This window comes from Kryptolebias marmoratus, linkage group LG1 (assembly GCF_001649575.2).
Source record: "Kryptolebias marmoratus isolate JLee-2015 linkage group LG1, ASM164957v2, whole genome shotgun sequence".
NCBI classification, from domain to species: domain Eukaryota; kingdom Metazoa; phylum Chordata; class Actinopteri; order Cyprinodontiformes; family Rivulidae; genus Kryptolebias; species Kryptolebias marmoratus.
The window spans coordinates 22,367,458-22,385,921 of NC_051430.1; the positions used below are offsets into that span (position 1 = coordinate 22,367,458).

The window sequence follows — 18,464 nt, forward strand, 5'->3', positions numbered from 1 at the left end:
ATGTGTAGTAAAAAAGTTAATAGCTAAAACTAATTACTGCAAAGTGGTCAGAGGTCAGATTTATGTTGTTTTTATTAAACTGTGGCCAGTACCAGAGCTTTGCACGCACCTCTGCATATAGTCCATGTTTCATTTAGTGAAAAAAATCTTGTTGGGGTATATTTACTATAAAAGTGCAAAAAAGTCAAGTATTTGCTTTAAATGGCAATTTCTGGGGGAAAATTACAGCCTACTCCAGCCATTTTCTAATCCTTCTCCTACCATGCACAATGAGTGCCGAATAGCAATCAAACTGCTGGAAAAATACATACTGAAACTCTGTTGTTATTCATTTACCATGTCTTACTGAACAACCAGCAAGTGTTTTTAGGAGTGGCACACCATTGTATCACTTGGATCAATAAGCAGAGACCCTACAGAGCTTTCTCTTATCATGCATCATAACTTACTTGATTGATTAAACGGACTGAGGGATGGGAATGTTGATTCCTATCCTCTTTTAAAAGGCTTGATTGCTCATGCTCTGTTAGCCATTATGCCAATAATGGCCAACAGGCCACAATTATTAAGGGCAAGGCTCTTCTATTTGTGGCACTGTTCATGTGTACAAATCAATGATGTTAAAGTACACCTGGAAAAGAAATGTTACAAAATACATAGGTCTATAAAAACATTTGATTTTTGATATGGCTGGGCAGCACTTTAAAACATTGGACTCAGTTGCAATCAGATGTTGCTGTTTTTGGCTGTTGTACTATAATTGTGTTGCTGCACCCTAGAAGCTGACCAGCTCCTACCTTATATGTGTTTTGTATGATTTGATGTGGCTTTTTTTGTTGAAGCAGTTTCAGTTTATTAAAATGTCTCCAGAATGCGTAACTGACGAGTTTCACACTGTTGCGTTAATGACTTGGTTTTCAGTTTTCTTTCCACATTTTGCATTGATAATTGTGAGAAGTATGCTAAAGAGAAAACAGTTGTAAATCTGTTCATCCATCTATCCATCCATTCTCTTCCGCTTATCCGGGGTCGGGTCGCGGGTGTAGCCGCCTAAGCAGGGAGACCCAGACTTCCCTCTCCTCAGCCACTTGGTCAATCATCCAATAATTTTGGATTTTAAAACTGCTGAAATATTTTTAGTATGAAGTATGACAAATAGTTTGTCATACTACGTACTCTTCATACTGCATTCTTTGAAATAGAAGAATTGTTACGTCAAGCTTCATTTTTTTTCCATGTTTAAAAGTTAAGAAATGTGCTTCTATTTGGGTGTAGACAAGACAGAATATCTGCTGTTATAAAAATACATGTAAGAGTTCATCAATAGCCTATAATAGTGGTTGTGCCTTCATTTTGGTTCATTGCTCAAAAAGTATTCTTTGAAGCTTTGCTTTTCATATGAAACATTAAGTTGTTCCTTTCATTCAACCAGTTTGTATTATTTCATTTTAATGAGCAATCATACAGTCTCCAAAGATCCTGCAGAGGTGTATATTTATAGGAAATGAGTTTCAGTGTGTTATCATTTCACTGGGAGCCACACAAAGCATTGGTAATGAAGACTTGCCATTCTTGCTTTATTATTGCTCTATTCTCAAGCAGGCCATCAGTCTCAGCATAATTTGGTTTTGTTGAATAACAGACCTTTCTGTCAATGCTATTTTGCAGCTCAAGATGAAAAGATTCTCATTGTATGTCCTTATGCACAGCTATCAAAATTAGATTTCATCTCTTTTGCTTTTCATCTTTATAGCCACTTGTCCAAAAGTGTCGTAAAAAAAAAAGGCTCCAGGAGTGTGGCAAAAACATGCTTTTTAAATCAGCCCAAAATATTGTACTGAGGAGAAAGCTTGCTTGTAAGGTTTGTTAGAGCTACAGCATATTACACAAAGAGAATATGCCGTGTAATTTCAGCATAGCATGAATGTCGGCCTCATTCTTACATGGATGAACTCACCACCTCACATCTATTTGCCAACTTGGCTTTGTGACTACCTCTTTTGCCTCATCCTAATTTGGTCATTTCACATGACACCAACGTGTGTGTGTGGGTGAATACATCTCTGTCCCAGCTTGAAAGTGTTGTAGAAATGGGCTAACATTAATACAGTTTTAGAACAAGGCTGTCAAAGTAATATTGGTAGTTGCTGCTGCCTCCAATTTAGCCAACCGCTGCTTACTAATACAAAACAAACTTCAGTCGGCAAACAGCATTAAAAAAGAAGCCTTTGATAAATCAACATTAATGTTCCTGTCACCTGTCATGTTTAGCATTTTTATATTTTCAGAAGCCCCACTTTAGGATAAGAAGTAGCGTATGCAGCAGTCACCAAAATAATTGTTTTCAGAGCCAAGGAGAAGGCATGCACAAACAAATCACTCCCAAGTTCAGCACTCATTGGTGAGAGATTTGAATAAAATATTAAGGAACACAGTTTTTTTTATACAGTTTAAATACAATGTGTATGTGTCTAAAGAAAGATATGTTTACTCATAAATATGTTTACTCATGAGGATGTGACAAGAAGCAGCTGAAAAGATGTGGGTTCATATCATTTGTGTCTTTTGAGATTGTAGTATTAGATTCATTCATAAGCTTTAGTTGTGCAATCACCACTTCTACTACTGCTTAAGACTCAAACTTTGATAGGTTTTTTAATTTGTTGAGGTATTGCCACAGGGTGCTGTGACAGTTTAAACAGACAAACAGATTAGGTTAATTTGCAATTACACATAGTTTTTTTTTAAAGCAATACAAAAATCTTTTACTGTCCACATTTATATTTCTAGTATTTAGATTGACAGTATCCTTTTTCATAAATGTCATATTTAACAAGTGACGCTTTTTTATAGTTTGTTTTAATACGATTTTAATATGATTTATCAAGCAGATCTACATATCTTTTATTAAAGGTAGATATATCAAATGTGTTCCCGTGAAATGCTTTGTAATTTTATGAAGTGAAATAGGGGCAGTGGCTTTCCCAAATGCAACTTTTTGGTCTCTTGATATCTGACTGTAATTCAGAGTGAATAATCAAAGCTTCGCCATGGGGTGGGAGTTCAACCGTAACATTGTTTTGATTACATTTACATGCAAAGTACTCAGAGAAAGTAACAGTGTCTTTGTATTTTTTTACCTTCATAGACTGCATGGCCTCTGTTTGAGTAAACACAAGAATAACTTTTTCCATGTGCTATCAGTTCATTCATTAGTGTTGCTAGTTGCTGCTCACTGCCACTGACTGTAGACAGGAGGGATGAGCTGCTGTGGTGCATTCATTGCTGTCAACTCTGTCCAGAGTTGATAGATTTGTTGAAGGGGCTGAATAAATTGTATATATATATATATATATATATATATATATGATTTTTTTCATTTATCTGTGTCTTGTATGTACATAGATCCTCAATACTCAATAATATAAAAGCCAGTGTTCAGCATGTATTCAGCGCCAAGGATAAATCCACCTTACATTGCTGACAAATTGATCATAAAAGCAATCAGGTTAAAGTCCTCAGAGGTTAAAGTCTTTAGAGCTAATAGCAGAGTCCCTTTACGACAACAGTCTCATAACTTCTCTAACATCTGACATGGGCTGAATATGTAAACATCTGGAAATCAGTAGGTTTCAATATGTGCTTTAATATAGACTGTTTGCATGTGTCAGACAGCTGCTTGATGCTCTCCAGGTGGGAGATGTTGGAGAGAAGCTCAAAGGTGTGATGAAGAAAAGCTACCAGTAAGCAGGTAGGGAGCAGGAGATGAGGCCCAATCCCATTTCGCAGCAGTGGCTGGCATTACCTCTATCCTTGAGTGACCTCTTGTACCTTAATTATAAACCACAAGGAATAGTGGTTGAAACATTCTCCCCCTAAATAAGACTCAAATAAGACTGCAAGATTCTGACACGCTAGTTGTTGCTATTTTTATATATAATAACAAATGCAAAGCTTTTTTTTTTTCTTACTCAAGTTCCAATATGCTGTCCTTGATAAAAGTAGTCCAATTGATTGTTCCTAGGATTAGGCCAGCCTTTGTCTTTTGTCCCCATTAATCGGCACCATCCACACCTGAGAATACAAAGCCGATTAAAAGTCAGGTATGTCTATTAGCAGCACTGTGTGGCACTTGATACTATGCCTTTGAACGAATACTCTGCCTTTGTATTGTTATTATGTCCTTATGTCAGTGCACTGCAATGCATTTAATGGGAAAGAATAGAATGTTACACTAACTTTAAAAAGACCAATATTGTTTTTACAAGAGAAACTTTTAATACCTAATTCATATCTTTCAGTTATATTTATGACACCCCAGAAATGGCTTGATGAATTGGCCATAAACTGTCTGGATTTCTAATGATTGACATCAAAATTGACTATTTAAAAACTCTAATCAATCTTTGTTTGAAGTCTCGCTTTGAAAAATTTTAGTTCATGGAGTCCTATAGTCTTACCACTTTGCCCTTCATTTACATCTCAAAAGGATTTGGACACCCTAAGGCAACACACAGGGTGAGGGCTGAAGCCAAGAATATACTCGAACATAGATCCCGAACCGAGCGAGTTGTGATGTCAGCATAGCATGTTTGCCTTTTATACCTGTGCTTGAAACCGTTTTCTTCTGCAGTAAGCATTCTTTGAAGTTTACAAAACGATTGCTATGATTGTACCTTCTTGGGGTTTGTACGAACAAACAGACCTGTTAGCAGACCCTCTCTTGCTGCTCTTCCTGTTTTAGCAAGCACCACTTGCATTGCGCTTGACAAGTTACAGAGAAATGACACCACCATTTGTGGGGCCAAGAATGACAAGCGTAAACTTCTTATAAGTGGTAGGGGTTACAGGTCAAACGGGATTCTGTGGTAACTGAGTCAGAGTTTGTTCTTTTTGTTTTTTTTTTTTTTTTTTTTTTTTTTTTTTGTTAAGAAAACAAAACCCTATTTCCCTCTTCTTTGTGTTAACAAACCAAGTATTTCTTCTAAACCTTGCCTCTGGAACAAATCCCAGATGATGATGAAGATAAAATGTTCCCCTTTCATCGCTCAGTCTTTTTTAATTTATTTGGAGTTTATTAATGTGATTTAAGTAGCAATAATCAGTTTGATAAAGTGATAATTGTATCTTTTAATGATCAGAAAAAGAGTTTGTTCATTTGCAAAACAGCTCATTAGACTGGAAATCAAACTCTGATTGTTTTAGGCTGAGAGGCCTGACCAGCATGTCTGATTCATATGGCGACCCAATTTTCTTGCTTTTAGCCTTCTTAATTAGAATTCAGACTTGATTAAATGAGAGACCTGTGGGTCTTCCCTCAGTAAAGGTAAATTAATTAATTGAACAAAGCATTAACCTTGATCAGCTGTGAGTAAATACTGATAAACAGCACGTCTTTAGATATTCTTTTTAAGGACTCATGATAGGGTGAAGTCAGAGAACCTTACTTTTGCGAAGAACCAGAAACTTTGGAATCTTGGGTTCATGCTTTCAAATTCTACTTGATTGGGGTTAGGATTTGTTTGATTGGTTGTACAGTACAAACAGAGTTCAGTCTGCAAATTAGGGATTAAAAGGATGTGGTCACCCCAATGGCTTTACTGATTTGTTATTTTTATTATTATTTGAACTTTGTTCTAATCATTAAACAATTAATTCTTGTTAGATTAGTAGTAAACTTTGTTTCTCGGCAGCCAAGTATGTATTTTGAAGTTATTTTTTTCCACTTTTGTTCTTATTATCACAAATACCACTTTTGAGAATTAACAGCACCAGACAAACTTTTAGGTCTTCAGTTGTTTGCTTTTCTGTTTTATGCCATTCCTGTAAAAGTATCTGTTTTCTAATATACTCTTTTTTTATGACAAATTTCATGAGGATCTAGTATTTACGCCTTTAAGTGCAACACTAATAAGAATATTATAATTTGTGCCGCCTCATTTGGTGAGAAAATTACTGCAATTGAGCACTTAATCCTCCTTCTAAACCAGGAGACCATTACCCAATGAAATCTCAGAGGAGAGAGGGATGTGTTTGTCTGTTTTTCTGTTCTTATTTGCCCTTGTTTTGCATTGACTGTAGCTCTGACCGAATCTGCCCATTCTACTTGAATGCTGTGACGTTGTCTGATACGTGGGATCTTTTTCAGTCCACTGTTCTGTCTCAGATCTGTTTTGTTTTGTGTGTACTCACTTTTTGTTCAACCAGCTGGCAAATGCATTGAAATACTGCATCTGTCCTAGTATTTTTAGACCCAAAGACAATGTCAAACATTTATAGAATAACTTGTTTTTAAGTCTAGTGTGTATGTGTGTGTTTTCTTTCTTATTGCTCTGTTTCACTCAATTTATGTTGTTATGTATCCTGTGGTTGTTTCAAGCCGACTTTTGTTTTTATTCTTATTAGCAATCATCTCTGTTTTGCAGACGGATATTAGGGGTCGACCGTTATTTGAACTTGTGCTTTGTCTGATCTGATAGCCAATTATATAGAAAATGAGTTGAGTACAAGAAACCTGAGGTAACCAACAATGAGCGTCAGACTCATATTTAGCAGGCCCATTTCTCATAAAGTCGGCAGAGCCCTGAAAACTACTCACATACACATATAAAGACACTTAAATAGACACTCTGTTGAATAATATCCTTTAGCCACGCTCTCACATGCCCCCATAAATACTTGCAAACTCATATAAAAGCAATTCTTTCCTCTTTGATGTTTATAATGACAGCTGTGCCCTGAAAGTTTAAAATGACTTAGAGAAATTTAAAGAACCCTAAAAACTGATCGTATACAAGCTATCAATGGTTTTTCAGGTTTTAATAGAATAGAAATCTATTCTAATCTAATCTATTCTACTCTAGCTTTGATGTAAAGCTGCAGAAAATACTATATTGCACAATGCACAACCTTTTTATGCAATGTGGTTCTCTTTTCTAAAATTACCTCTATTGTAACTATTTATTTTCTTGTGAATGTTAAATGTTAATAACTGTTTTTTGTTCACACTTCAGCAACAAAAGACAACATGAAACCGCAGCAACCCTCTCAGTCTAAACTGGTTTCATATCAGTGTCAAAACTTTCTCAAAATCTAATTGGTGTCACATTTTCAACACAGGTCTGACTTCTGTGGTATATGATTAAAATCAGTTATAATATTAGCCACATTTGCCAAGCATTGTGTTAAATGAGAGGTAGTTTTTAGGGTTACATCATAATTGAAGTGGTTATATTGCTTTTAAAAAATGACCCATCTAATAGATGTTTAGTAGAAGTTAATTTTAATGTTTCCTCTTGCAGCTAAAAACAGAAAGTATGTAATGCTTTGTTTTTAGCCAAGTTATTAATAAAATTGAAAGAAGCTTCTCTAGTGAAGAAATATTTAGGACTAAAAGTTCAAAACACATTCACTTTTGTTTTAGGGCACTCAAAACTATCTGCGATGCATATATTAGGGATATAAATGAACTGGAAGAATAGCCGTAAAGCACAAGAGAATCAACAACAGTTAGGCATTTTAGGCTGTTCAAAACCTGCTTTTTGCTTTGTGGGGAAGAATTTGTTTGAGCTTTAAAAATATTTAGTGAGGGAAGACCTATTTTACCTGTTTTTCCTATTTTAAGAAGTAGGAAAGACCAACGGTTCATGTACTCTATATGTTAAAAAATATATTTGCTGTGTAGTTTTCAGCAACTTTTACTCATTTTGTTCAGACATTGTGTTCTCACTGTGTTACAGTGACTGGACTGACTCAAAACTGCAGGTGTTTATACATATTCAATCAGTTGTACTGGATGAGCATTGCAACAGTTTGTAAAGACTATAACAAACCAAAAACAATACATAGGTAAACTAGCATTTTTTATTTTTAGCAGGGTAATAAAATAGTGGTTTTAGCTCTTATAAAATTACTTTTGAATATTCCAAAGTTTTTATGATCTCTTCAGACGACTTATTTAATGTTGTTTGGGTTATTTTACCCAACGTCTGAATGTACAAAATACCAATTTGTTAAAATGTGTTGAAAATAGCATTGGTTAGACTGTTTTTAAATTTGAGTAATTTGGTTAGGTTTGTAAGCCAACTTTAACTTTTCTGTGTTCATTTTTGCTGCTTTAGTGGGGCTATTGTGATCAGAATAATAACCCACATTTTTTTGTGACGAACTCTTGGTGGGGGCTCAGGCGTCACTGTTTTTCCAGCCAATTGGCACTGATATACGTTTTTAAACAGACAAAAGGGTGAGCTCAGCTTGCAGCCTAATAGTTGAATCAAAGGTAAAATGCACATTGCTATGACGGAATGAAACTGTGCCACCGCAAAACAACTGTTAGACATTATTGGTCCCAAAACGTTTGGCATGGTCTCTTCAGTAATCTAAGAACAGATGGAACAAACACAGTGTTCTTTTTTTTTTTGTATATTCCACATGTGTAAAAACCAACTGCTCCTTTGCTGCTGTGAGAGTGCAGTATAATTATATTTATCACAATAATTAGCCTTATTATTTGCTCTGTATCTTGCCTACTTTTTCTCCTTTTTTTATTTTTTTGGCTCGTGTATCTGCTCACTAGGCTACTTTCAAACCCCTTTCCACTTTCTTCACATCTCATTTGTCTCTTCTCTTTTCATCCTGCCTCATTTATCTTCTGCTCTCTCTGAGGCATAAAGACCATATCCTCTTTATCAGTGAGTCGCAGCAGGAGCATGTCACTCTCCCTCCACCCCTTACTCTCATCATCACTCCTTTCCTCTCATCATCACTCAATTTATTTTCTTCCACACAATTCCACAGGTTTCATCTTTTCTCCTATGCATTGTTTTTTTTATTTAATAGTTTTATTTTTTTGCCATGATTGGAATATTTAGTTTGTGCACCATTAAGTTGGCTTTTATTATTGCAGATTGTTTTCTTCTCTTTTTTTCTGTCTTTCAGCTGATCCCCAGGTCAATTTTCCTCTCTCCAGTTTTTACCTCCTAGTATATTATTGTAGGCTCACCTCTCGCAGGGGCAAAGCAGTATTTCTTCTTTGTTATCATTGCCTTTTTATCGGCTTGCTTTATCACTATGTTGCTGGTATCTTTTATCTTTTATTTAATATTCTTTCATTCTAATTACACTACTGCATAATGTTATAGACGGTGCACAAAGAAAAAAAAAGGAAACTTGGCTAAAATAACCTGAACTACAAAAAAGCACCTGAGCAAATGTTAATAATGCTCTATGCTTTTTAGTATTAAAATCAAATAAATGTAAAATTGGATTCTGATTGCATCCATTTTGTTTGTTTTTCAGACTCTTTTAGTTTTTTTTTATTAGCATATTGCTCTTTATGATAGAATACAATATTCTGCCTTAAGATCTTATTGCAGGGAAAAGCTGAAAAAAATATTTAATAATACATGACAGAAGGCTGTCTCACAAAGAAAACAAGGGATTATAAGTTTACTATTGGGATTCTTTATTAATTATTTCAGCGGTTCAGGTTGACCAATATATGCTGTCATCTTATCACTTTGATAAAGTGTTGTATTGATTTTAAAGTCATGATTAAATATATGCTTCTGATTTTTAGTTAATTGTTTTACTGTCATGATTAATATGTTGGAACTTTTCATGACAAAGCTATATGTTTAACAGACACACAGTTTACATCATAAATCTTGTTTCCCTTTTTAATTACTTGTAAACATAATCTTTACATAATCAAATAAATGAATTAACTTACTCTGAGGAATAGAGCTCTTCTTGGGAATACTTAGAAGTGGGCAAAAACTGGACAAATTAAACTTCTTTTTTCTCATTCCATCAGTGGATGGACTCATGATCTCTCTTAGCTGCATTGCTTTTTCCAACCTTCAGCATAAATATTAGTCAAATCACAAGTTCAGGTGAAAACAGCCATGCTCATGTGCACGGCCTGCAAGAATTAGGAAGCATATAACGTTTATAAGTATTAGGTTTATATCTGAAATAAAAAAATAAAACGCGTCAGCAACCTGATGCAGGTCAGGTCAGGTTACGTCTTCCATGTATTCTCATTGACTACAGTGCAGAATAGAGAACAGGTAGACCAGTAAAACCACTGTTTTAAAGGATTTGACAATAAAGTATCTGTTTGTTGCATGAATTTAATGATTTAAAAGGAGTGCCGCTCCGTTTGTAATCTTTTCCGGTATGTTTTTAGCTCTTGTCTGTGTTTGTCAACCTACTGAATTTACCAGACTGATTTTTATGAAACATGGCAGAGCGATGAAGCATAAGCAAATAAGTAAACAATTTGTTCAAGCCTATACAGACTTGGATACATTAATTTAAAAAGTTTCCTCTTTTGGCTTATTTAAATTCACATCTAGTTTAAATTTAATGTGGCTCCAGACAACTGAGAGATAAATTGGTGAGCAGAAATAGACAGCTGAGGTAGAAAAAAAAAGGTCTAATGAAACCGTATTTCTGCTGAGTCACACAGATAGTAGTAGAAGATCTGGCCTTAGCATCTTGGATGTCTGGACCCAGCCTACCTTGTATGAACAATCCGAGCTGGTGATAGTGGTGTAATGGTGTGGAAAATGGTCTTTCGGTACACTTTGGACCCTCATAATCAATCACTATTTGAATGGCGCAGCATCTGTGCTGTTGGTGACCATGTTCACACCCTCATGGCCACTTTTTTACCATTTTTGAATGAATACTTCCAACCAAAATGGAGCTCATACCATGTCATATACCATAAATCATCTCAGACAGATTCTCATCCAAAAAAAAAGAAAATTGAACTCCTTTTTCACCCCTTTTTTATTGTGCAAATAGAACAGTTCATATAGGCATGAGGTCACATCCAAACAAGGCATAAAACTCAAATAACTGGTGCTAATCTTAATGGCAAATTAAATGAAATGATGAATTAATGAAATTCATAATGGCTTTAGATGTACTTAATGTGATTGAAACATTTAAATTCTTTATTTATTTGTCTTAGTTCTGCATGTGTCCTAATTTTAAATATAAATTTAGCCAGCCATATTTTGTGCCATAATATAATGTGGAATTAGGTGTTAACCAGCTTTGTTCACTGAAAATTAACAGTGTTATTATAAAATACGTTAGTGCCTTGAAATGAATAAATGTGCACTTATGATATAAGTTCTTGGATTTAACAAAAGTCACATTTTATTTGGCCGCATTTTAAGCAGCCTGGGGACGATGGAGAACTGTAGAAGTCAAATTTTTGGAGCAAGTATTTGTGGCGCAAACTCAAAGAAAACTTTGCTGCTTGATGGTTCTGAGGTCTGTACCAAAGTTCTTCTTTAATATTAGGTATTTAAATCATACTTTCTCCGCTTTAAACTGTTGGATAGTCATACTAAAAGTTTAAACACAATATACTAATTCCTCTCATTTCCAAGCAATGAAAAATTTATTGTCTCCTGTATAATTATGACACTTTAAAAAAAATGCATTGAGAACAGTTGTTTTAAAAAATGTGATGCCTTAAATCAAATTAAACTACTTGAGAGCAGCTTGCTGGTCTCTCCAGACATCCTGCAGTTGCTGGCTGGAGAAGCTATAAATGATGCATTATAATTTAGCTGATGAAATTAACATTAGCCTATTAAACCCTCTTCTGTCTGCATCACGTTGCGCATATAATTTATAGTTTACAGTTGAATTTATCATACAACTCTGCTGCTCATTGCGTCACACAGAAGTGTTTATGCTCACTCATGCACTGAGGTTGTGTGGTTAGATGCGAGGCACCATGAGGGGCAAGAAAAGGCTGCAAAAGTACAGATTCTTGCATCAGTAGCCCCACTTGGCAATTTGCTTCATAATTTAGTTTCTTTTCAGATCTTCAGCTAAACTACGAATGTGGCTGTTGACTAAGAGTAGCCTGACAACGACAATTTTTTTTTTAACACTAATGAGAGAAAATTCTTAATTCTGTTTGCTTTTGAGAATGTTATCAGGGGTGTGATAATTACATAATGGATGACATTTTTACAGAAGCTGTCATTTTTACTTGTTTCCATTCATTTCTCTGTTTTCTTGTTCATTGATCATTGTTTCTCTCCTACTCCATCTTGCCAAAAAGAGGTAAATTTCAAAGTGCCCACTCAGTGTCTCATATTATCTTGTCGCTGCTTGCTTTTTTTTTATGGTGTGCTCTGCTACTTCCTGTCTTGGTGCCGTGCATTACAACTATCCCTTCTCTTTTTACGTGTCTCTCCTCGTTGCATTTTTTTAAACTGTCCTTCTCACGTTTCTTCTCTGCCAAGCAATTACATTCTCACCTCTCCTTGTCTAATACCTCCTTTGAAACGCTCTTGTCTCCTCACCTCTGCGTCAGATTTTCCCCCTGGGATGACAGTGGATCATACTTATGGTTCCTGGTGATAGCCGCTTTACTACACATCATTTTGTATCAGTGCTGTTATGAGCGCAAGCTTGTCACACTGTCCTAAATGAATTATTCTTTATCACAGCACTGTCACTGTTAAAGTAGAAACATTGTGCCTTTGTGTACACATAACATTCTGCTAACATTCTTCTGGTTTTCTCAGTAAAATTGGTACCTCATCTTTTGCTCCTTTTCCTTTTTTTTTCAGTTTATGCAACTTCAATAAATGGATGTACTAATTCGCACTGTATATCTATTTTAATGCATTTTTTATTGAGTATAACTTTGCTCCCCGAGATGATGGAGTGAATTGTTGCAGTGTCCAGTCTGCTCTCAATTCAGCGAGAGAGGAGGCAAGGCTGTTTTAAAGATTGTATTTTTCTGTTATCTAGTCAGAGATAAGTCAGAAAGGAGCCAGCACCCTTGAGAGTAACTTCTTTTATATTATTTATAGTTACTCCACTGGGAGAAGTGAACATGAGCACAGATTCACAGCTTTTCTTTTGCATCTTAAGTCAGTATTGGCCCCTTTTTTTAAAACAAGGAAAATACTGCAATTTTTTTTTTTTTTACATTTTGAAGCTAAGCATTCAGTGAAAATCATGTTAAATGACAATAAATAAAGAAATTAAATAAAAGCAAATATCACTGAAGTTCTGGTTAACAGCTGCAGAAGGGAAGGATAAAATTGAGATAGGTTTGCTGTTTTTTATTTATTTATTTTCTCATTCAATCAGCACTAAACTCGATCTGTCACACTGGTCATTTTTGACCAAACACTTATAAGGACTAGTTATTAAAACGTCCCAGATGTGAACATGTTCACAACTCTTTTTGTGACAAAATCGCCGTATTTCGTTATTAAATATAGACTTAAAAGAATAGCTCAGACTTTTTGAAAATGCAATATGTGGAGTGGCTGTCAGTAATCAATGTCTTACCTGGAGTTGACAGGGATTAGAGCATTACCATTTAGGAATATCAGATGTTTTCATGGGGCAGTTGAGCAAATGGTTAACCAAGAAAGCAGCCGCTCCAAAGTGGATTTCTGGCATCTTAAAATAAATCCTTTCTCCCCCTTTTCTTTTCTTTTGTTAGGTTTCAGGGTTGAACCTAAACATCTGTCTACAGCAGTTATATGACACTAAATCCTATTTTCAATTCTTATGATCTCAGACAAACACCAGACTTTAGCCAGCGTTAATGGTGTTTTTAGCCAGTTGGAAAGGATCTTTAGGGACAGAATGCCTCATGGTAGGACAATGAACAGGACATGAAGAACTGTAAGACAGCAGACATGCAGGCATGGGAACATAGGACTGGTGAGAGTAGTAATACCCGGAGGGGATGGGAAATTTAAGTAAAAGTCTTTAAATTTGTCCATTAATTAACCGATTTTTCTTATAGCTTTTGGACCGAGTACACAGGTGGATACAATAAAATCCCCACATGCAGAAATTAAACCCAGCAGTGGCAAAATAAGAGAGAAAGATATATAGAGAGGACTCTTTTCAAAACAAAAAAGGTGCAAGTTAGAACCACAAGCCCAACATTATGACATAGCCATCTGCCTCAGCTGCTGCCGAGGACTGGAGGGTTGGTCCCCAGAAGCAGCAAACTGAGATCAAGTAGCTAATCCATCAAATTATTATTCAGGATGGATGCTGGGTGATATCTGCACCGCAGTTCCATGTGACAACGTCTTCTGCACTGATTTAAATACCCTTTAAGTCAGTTTTAAAACACTAATTTGCAGTTCATCTTTATGAAAGTGGGTTAAGTATCTTGGGGCTGCTTACCAAAAACAACAACCCATTGTTTTGCAAAATCAACAAAATCCTCCTTTAATGATGTTATAGTGATTAAGAGAGCGTGCAAAAGCTTTTATTTGTGGCCCCAGCATACATAATAATTTGGTTGGGCCTCAATACACCCACACAAACACATACAGCAATAGAGAAAAACAGAGGAGATACACACCTGTCCCAATTGTGCTGAAGGTGAATATGCAAGTCAGATGACATTTTTTTCCATCAAGCCATTCTTCACTTGTTTGATTGCATTGGGATGGTGAAGAAGAAATTAGCATGACAATGGTTGTTTCCTGTGGTCCATTAGTGACTAAGCATTTTTATTACAACATCCTGCTTCTCCTTACTTGCTTGCTTACTTACTTATACTTCCTTTCTGCTCATGAAAGTCTTTTGTGCTTGATCGAGTGCCACATTGTCACATTTGTGGGAGACAATGAAATACATTAGCTCACTGAGGAGGTTTGTTTATGTGGACTTGATCTTTTTGACCTGCTTACATACGTTTTTAAGAGGAAGGTCAAGGAGATTTATAACAAATTAATCTTTGGTAAAATCAAATTCAGTTGAGCTCATTATACATGCAGATATTAAACAGTAATAGAAAATATATCTTGCTTGATGCATTAAAGTAGAGTTTTAGCAAAATGGATCATCATTCTGTACAGTTTTTAGTCATTTTATTAATAAAACATAAGTTATTGTTGGAAAGTTTTTATTTTACTGAATGATGTTCACACTGTTTACATTCTCCTTGAGTTTATTTTGCGGAGCGGAGTTCCTCAACCTTTACTGTGCTGCTGTTTGTTTCTGCCCTTGCTTCACTTCACAGAAAATAAATGACTGTGTTCGTACCCCCAAAAATGTATCGGCTCTCGTCAGCCATCCAGCTTTTTTCGCTTTTTTACTCTATTGTCAAGGATTGTTTTTCCACCACTTTCCTTGGCGTAAGATGAATGACTGTGACGGCATATACTGAATCATTTTCTTCCAAGTTTTTTGTTAGATGTACATGTCAGAGTTGGAAATAGCAACTTGTCTGAGTTGCTTTTCACCTCACTTATTGTCAAAACAGGTTCAAAATTTGTTGAAGCATATTATTTTGTCAGCGTTACCATGAATGTAAAAATGTTGATATGTAAATTTACATTTTTTTGTCAGTGTAATTGTATAACTTGTAAAGTTTCTTCTTGAAATGACCCAAAAATGACAGACTTTGTTATAAAGCAAATATTGTATGTCTTGTTACGTAAGGAGCTGACCTCTTCATGGAAACAGATTTTTTTTTTTTTTACTGCTGCTACATGGCCTGTCAGGGTTTGTTGCTGTCTGTTTAAACTTTTTATCACCAAGAACCTGCATAACAATAGGTTAGGTTGTTTCTTTTCTCCAGACTTAGTATTAGAAAACAAACAAATGCATATTATGGTTGCAGATTTTTTTTTATCGTAGATGACAAACTCAAATAAGGGCCCATGTGGCAGCACATCTACCAGTCTCTTGTGTTACATTGTACACTTGACCAAATTCTGGTGGTGTGTCCAGATTGTTGGGTTTCATAAAGTGAACTATTTTTAAAACAACGGTGACTGCAATCTTAAGAAAGTAACAATTTTTGTTGGATAAATCTGCAATTGAATTAATTGAATTAAACCAAAAAAGGACTGCATTTTTTCCTCAAGAAACTGTTACTAAAAATATTTGATCTAAATGAATTTATCCACAGTTCATCACAAATGGATATTTAATAAGATAGCATTTGTCTTAGAAGACATGTAATTGTGAACAGACTGTCTGTGTGACTTTGTGGCTTTTCTCTATCCGAATTTGACAACATTGGCTTTGACCTTCATATTCCTGACTGTAATGTTGCTGTTTCTTTCCCGTTTTCTTTGCCCTGCTGCAGCTGGCCCTAGAAGACCCAGTGCACAGCGTTTCTCTCCAGCAGTTCGTCTATGAAAAGCTGAAGGCGCAGCAGGCGCTGCTGGGGGACCAGGGCTTCGGGGTCCTGATGGAGACTGTGGACACAGAGCTTGTCAGGCAGCTCCAGGAGTTCCTCCAAGGCTTCTGAGATCCTTCATTATTTTACACAAGCATCTTTGCCCAACGCAGCGCTCTTCCGCCATTTTTTTTTTTTGAAAATGAACTGAAAACGCTAACAATCTGCCCGATGCGTGGACTCCCAAATCAAACTTTTCCAACCTCTACCCGTGCTATGCCTTATCTATATCCACACCTAGCCTTGTCAACTGTCCTTAGCTAACACCTCTCACCACGTCAATGTTATCTAGTATTTTTTACTTTTTTGTTTTTGTAAAGGTAGGACTTCTGTGGGTGCTTAAACATGTCAAGACTCACACAAAAACACTAGAGCTTCCACTTAATTCTTTGTGTCTCTTAACATTTCAAAGGTTTAGGTTGAAAGTTGGATGGTTGGTACTGATATTGGAAAGTTTGGGGAGTATGTTACAAAATTCATCTGCAGGTGCCAGACCAGGAACCTCAGTTTTTTTTTGTTTTGTTTTGTTTTTTTTATATACATGAACCAAACATGCAGATTGTAGCAGAAACATAAGAAAAAGAAAAACATCAAAACAAAACTGAAGGACCTAAAGCAGTGTTTACAGAATCTTTTCTTAAAAGAAGGAAAAAAAAAGTTATGTAATTTTGTATGTATGTAAAGTATGGATGATAATCTGCATGTTATTTTTTTATTTTAGTTTTGTCCAAACCAGAGGAAAGTGACTACTGAGTGTTTTTCTTTTTCTCTTTTTTTTTAAATTGAGTTGGAGGGAATTATTGCAGGATTTTTAAATGATTGACTTGTAAAAGTGCTGAACCACATTTATATGTATATACATACTGCTGCTAATAGATGGTGTCTCAGAGCACTTTAATAACCAAAAACTCTTTTACATTTTCATTTTCTCACCTCAGTATGTTTCAAGATAATAATAGCAGAAGTACATTAGTACAGAAGTTGCATTAACACCTCTTTTTTTTTCCTAATTTGTTGCCATTTCTCACATCTTAGCAAAATCTACGAAGGCCATGTTCTTGTCAGATGCTGCTAAGTGATTTGATGAATTCTGACCCGTGTGATTATTCAGTCGTAACTCAGTCAGTCGGAGTTGAGGGTCTTGTTGCTGTGCATCACTGCCTTTCCTTTTTCTTTGTCCTTTCCCAAACCCCTTTTGTTAAGAAAATCAAGCTTTGATCAGATTTGAAAGGAACATCCAGTTTTGGTTGTGAATTCTTTTCTCTCTCTTTTTTTTTCAGATGAGTTTCTTGGTGAACCTTTCATGAAATTTTAAAGCAGACTTCATGTTGGCAGATTTAAGTTTTTTCATAATTCAGTAAGAGCATTTAATCGAGTGGCGTGTGAGCCGAGCCAGTTTTGTCCATATTTGAAATATGGTCTAAAACTATCTAAGTTGTAGAAGTTATGAAAACAAAAAACGAGTTAAATCTGAAAAATGTGAACCTTAAGGCTTTATGCTTTATTCTTTTGGGTTTTATGGGAAAATAAAATTCCTATTTTTGTGGTTGCTGTATTTTAATCAGCATCCCTGGGAAAGACACAATCCTCACTCTTTTGACACTGTGATAAGAGTTGAGTAGCAGCTTGAGTTACAGCTTTATGCTTTTAGCCTTCCTTATCCTTAAAACATCTTTTTACTAATACATTTATTTCCTAACTAGTTTTGCAGTAATTGATTTATTTCTGTCTTCTTCTAATTGCAGCAATTATGACTTTTGGACACAGCAAACCACTAGAGGGATGTTTTTGGCTTATTCTGTACATTTAGTTTTACTTTGATGAAAAAATAACCCTTGTTTTATTTTTTTCTCTCTCTCTCTCTCTTTCTTTCCAAAGCCTTCAATAAAATGCTGTAATCAGCCAGAATAGCTGTCTATTTCTATTTTTGATTTTTAAATTTATGTTGAAAACCTGAGCCCTGATGACTCGACATTGTTCTAGGTACTAGATTTTCTGTTGTCTGGTTCTGTTCAGTGTTTTCATTTCATGCAAATCAGACACCTTGGCCCTGACTGAACTATCAAGTTTATCAACTGTTGTTGGTGTTTTTTAAGGTTAACTAGATGCTGCATCATCAAGCATCCAAACGCTGTTGACAAGTGATGGAGAGCTCTTCAGAACACTGAAAGAGGTATGATCTCATGCACATGCATGATGATGATGTACAGGCTTGTAGGAGGGAGCTTGCAAAACGGAGGAAATTATTAGGTAG

At 35.6% G+C, this 18,464-nt stretch overlaps 1 protein-coding gene across 2 annotated transcripts in view; it reads left to right on the top strand.

Annotated features, from left to right (window-relative positions):
* Positions 1-18,118, top strand: part of ipo11 (importin 11) — a 100,171-nt gene extending 82,053 nt beyond the window's left edge. Inside the window, exon 30 of one of the 2 annotated variants that reach the window (XM_017431267.3) lies at positions 16,118-16,282. In XM_017431267.3, coding sequence (XP_017286756.1) covers positions 16,118-16,282 — 165 coding nt within the window. Of the gene's footprint in view, positions 1-16,117 lie in introns of both variants that reach the window. The other variant, XM_025009375.2, reaches the window with a different exon arrangement.
* The last annotated feature ends 346 nt before the right edge of the window (positions 18,119-18,464 follow it).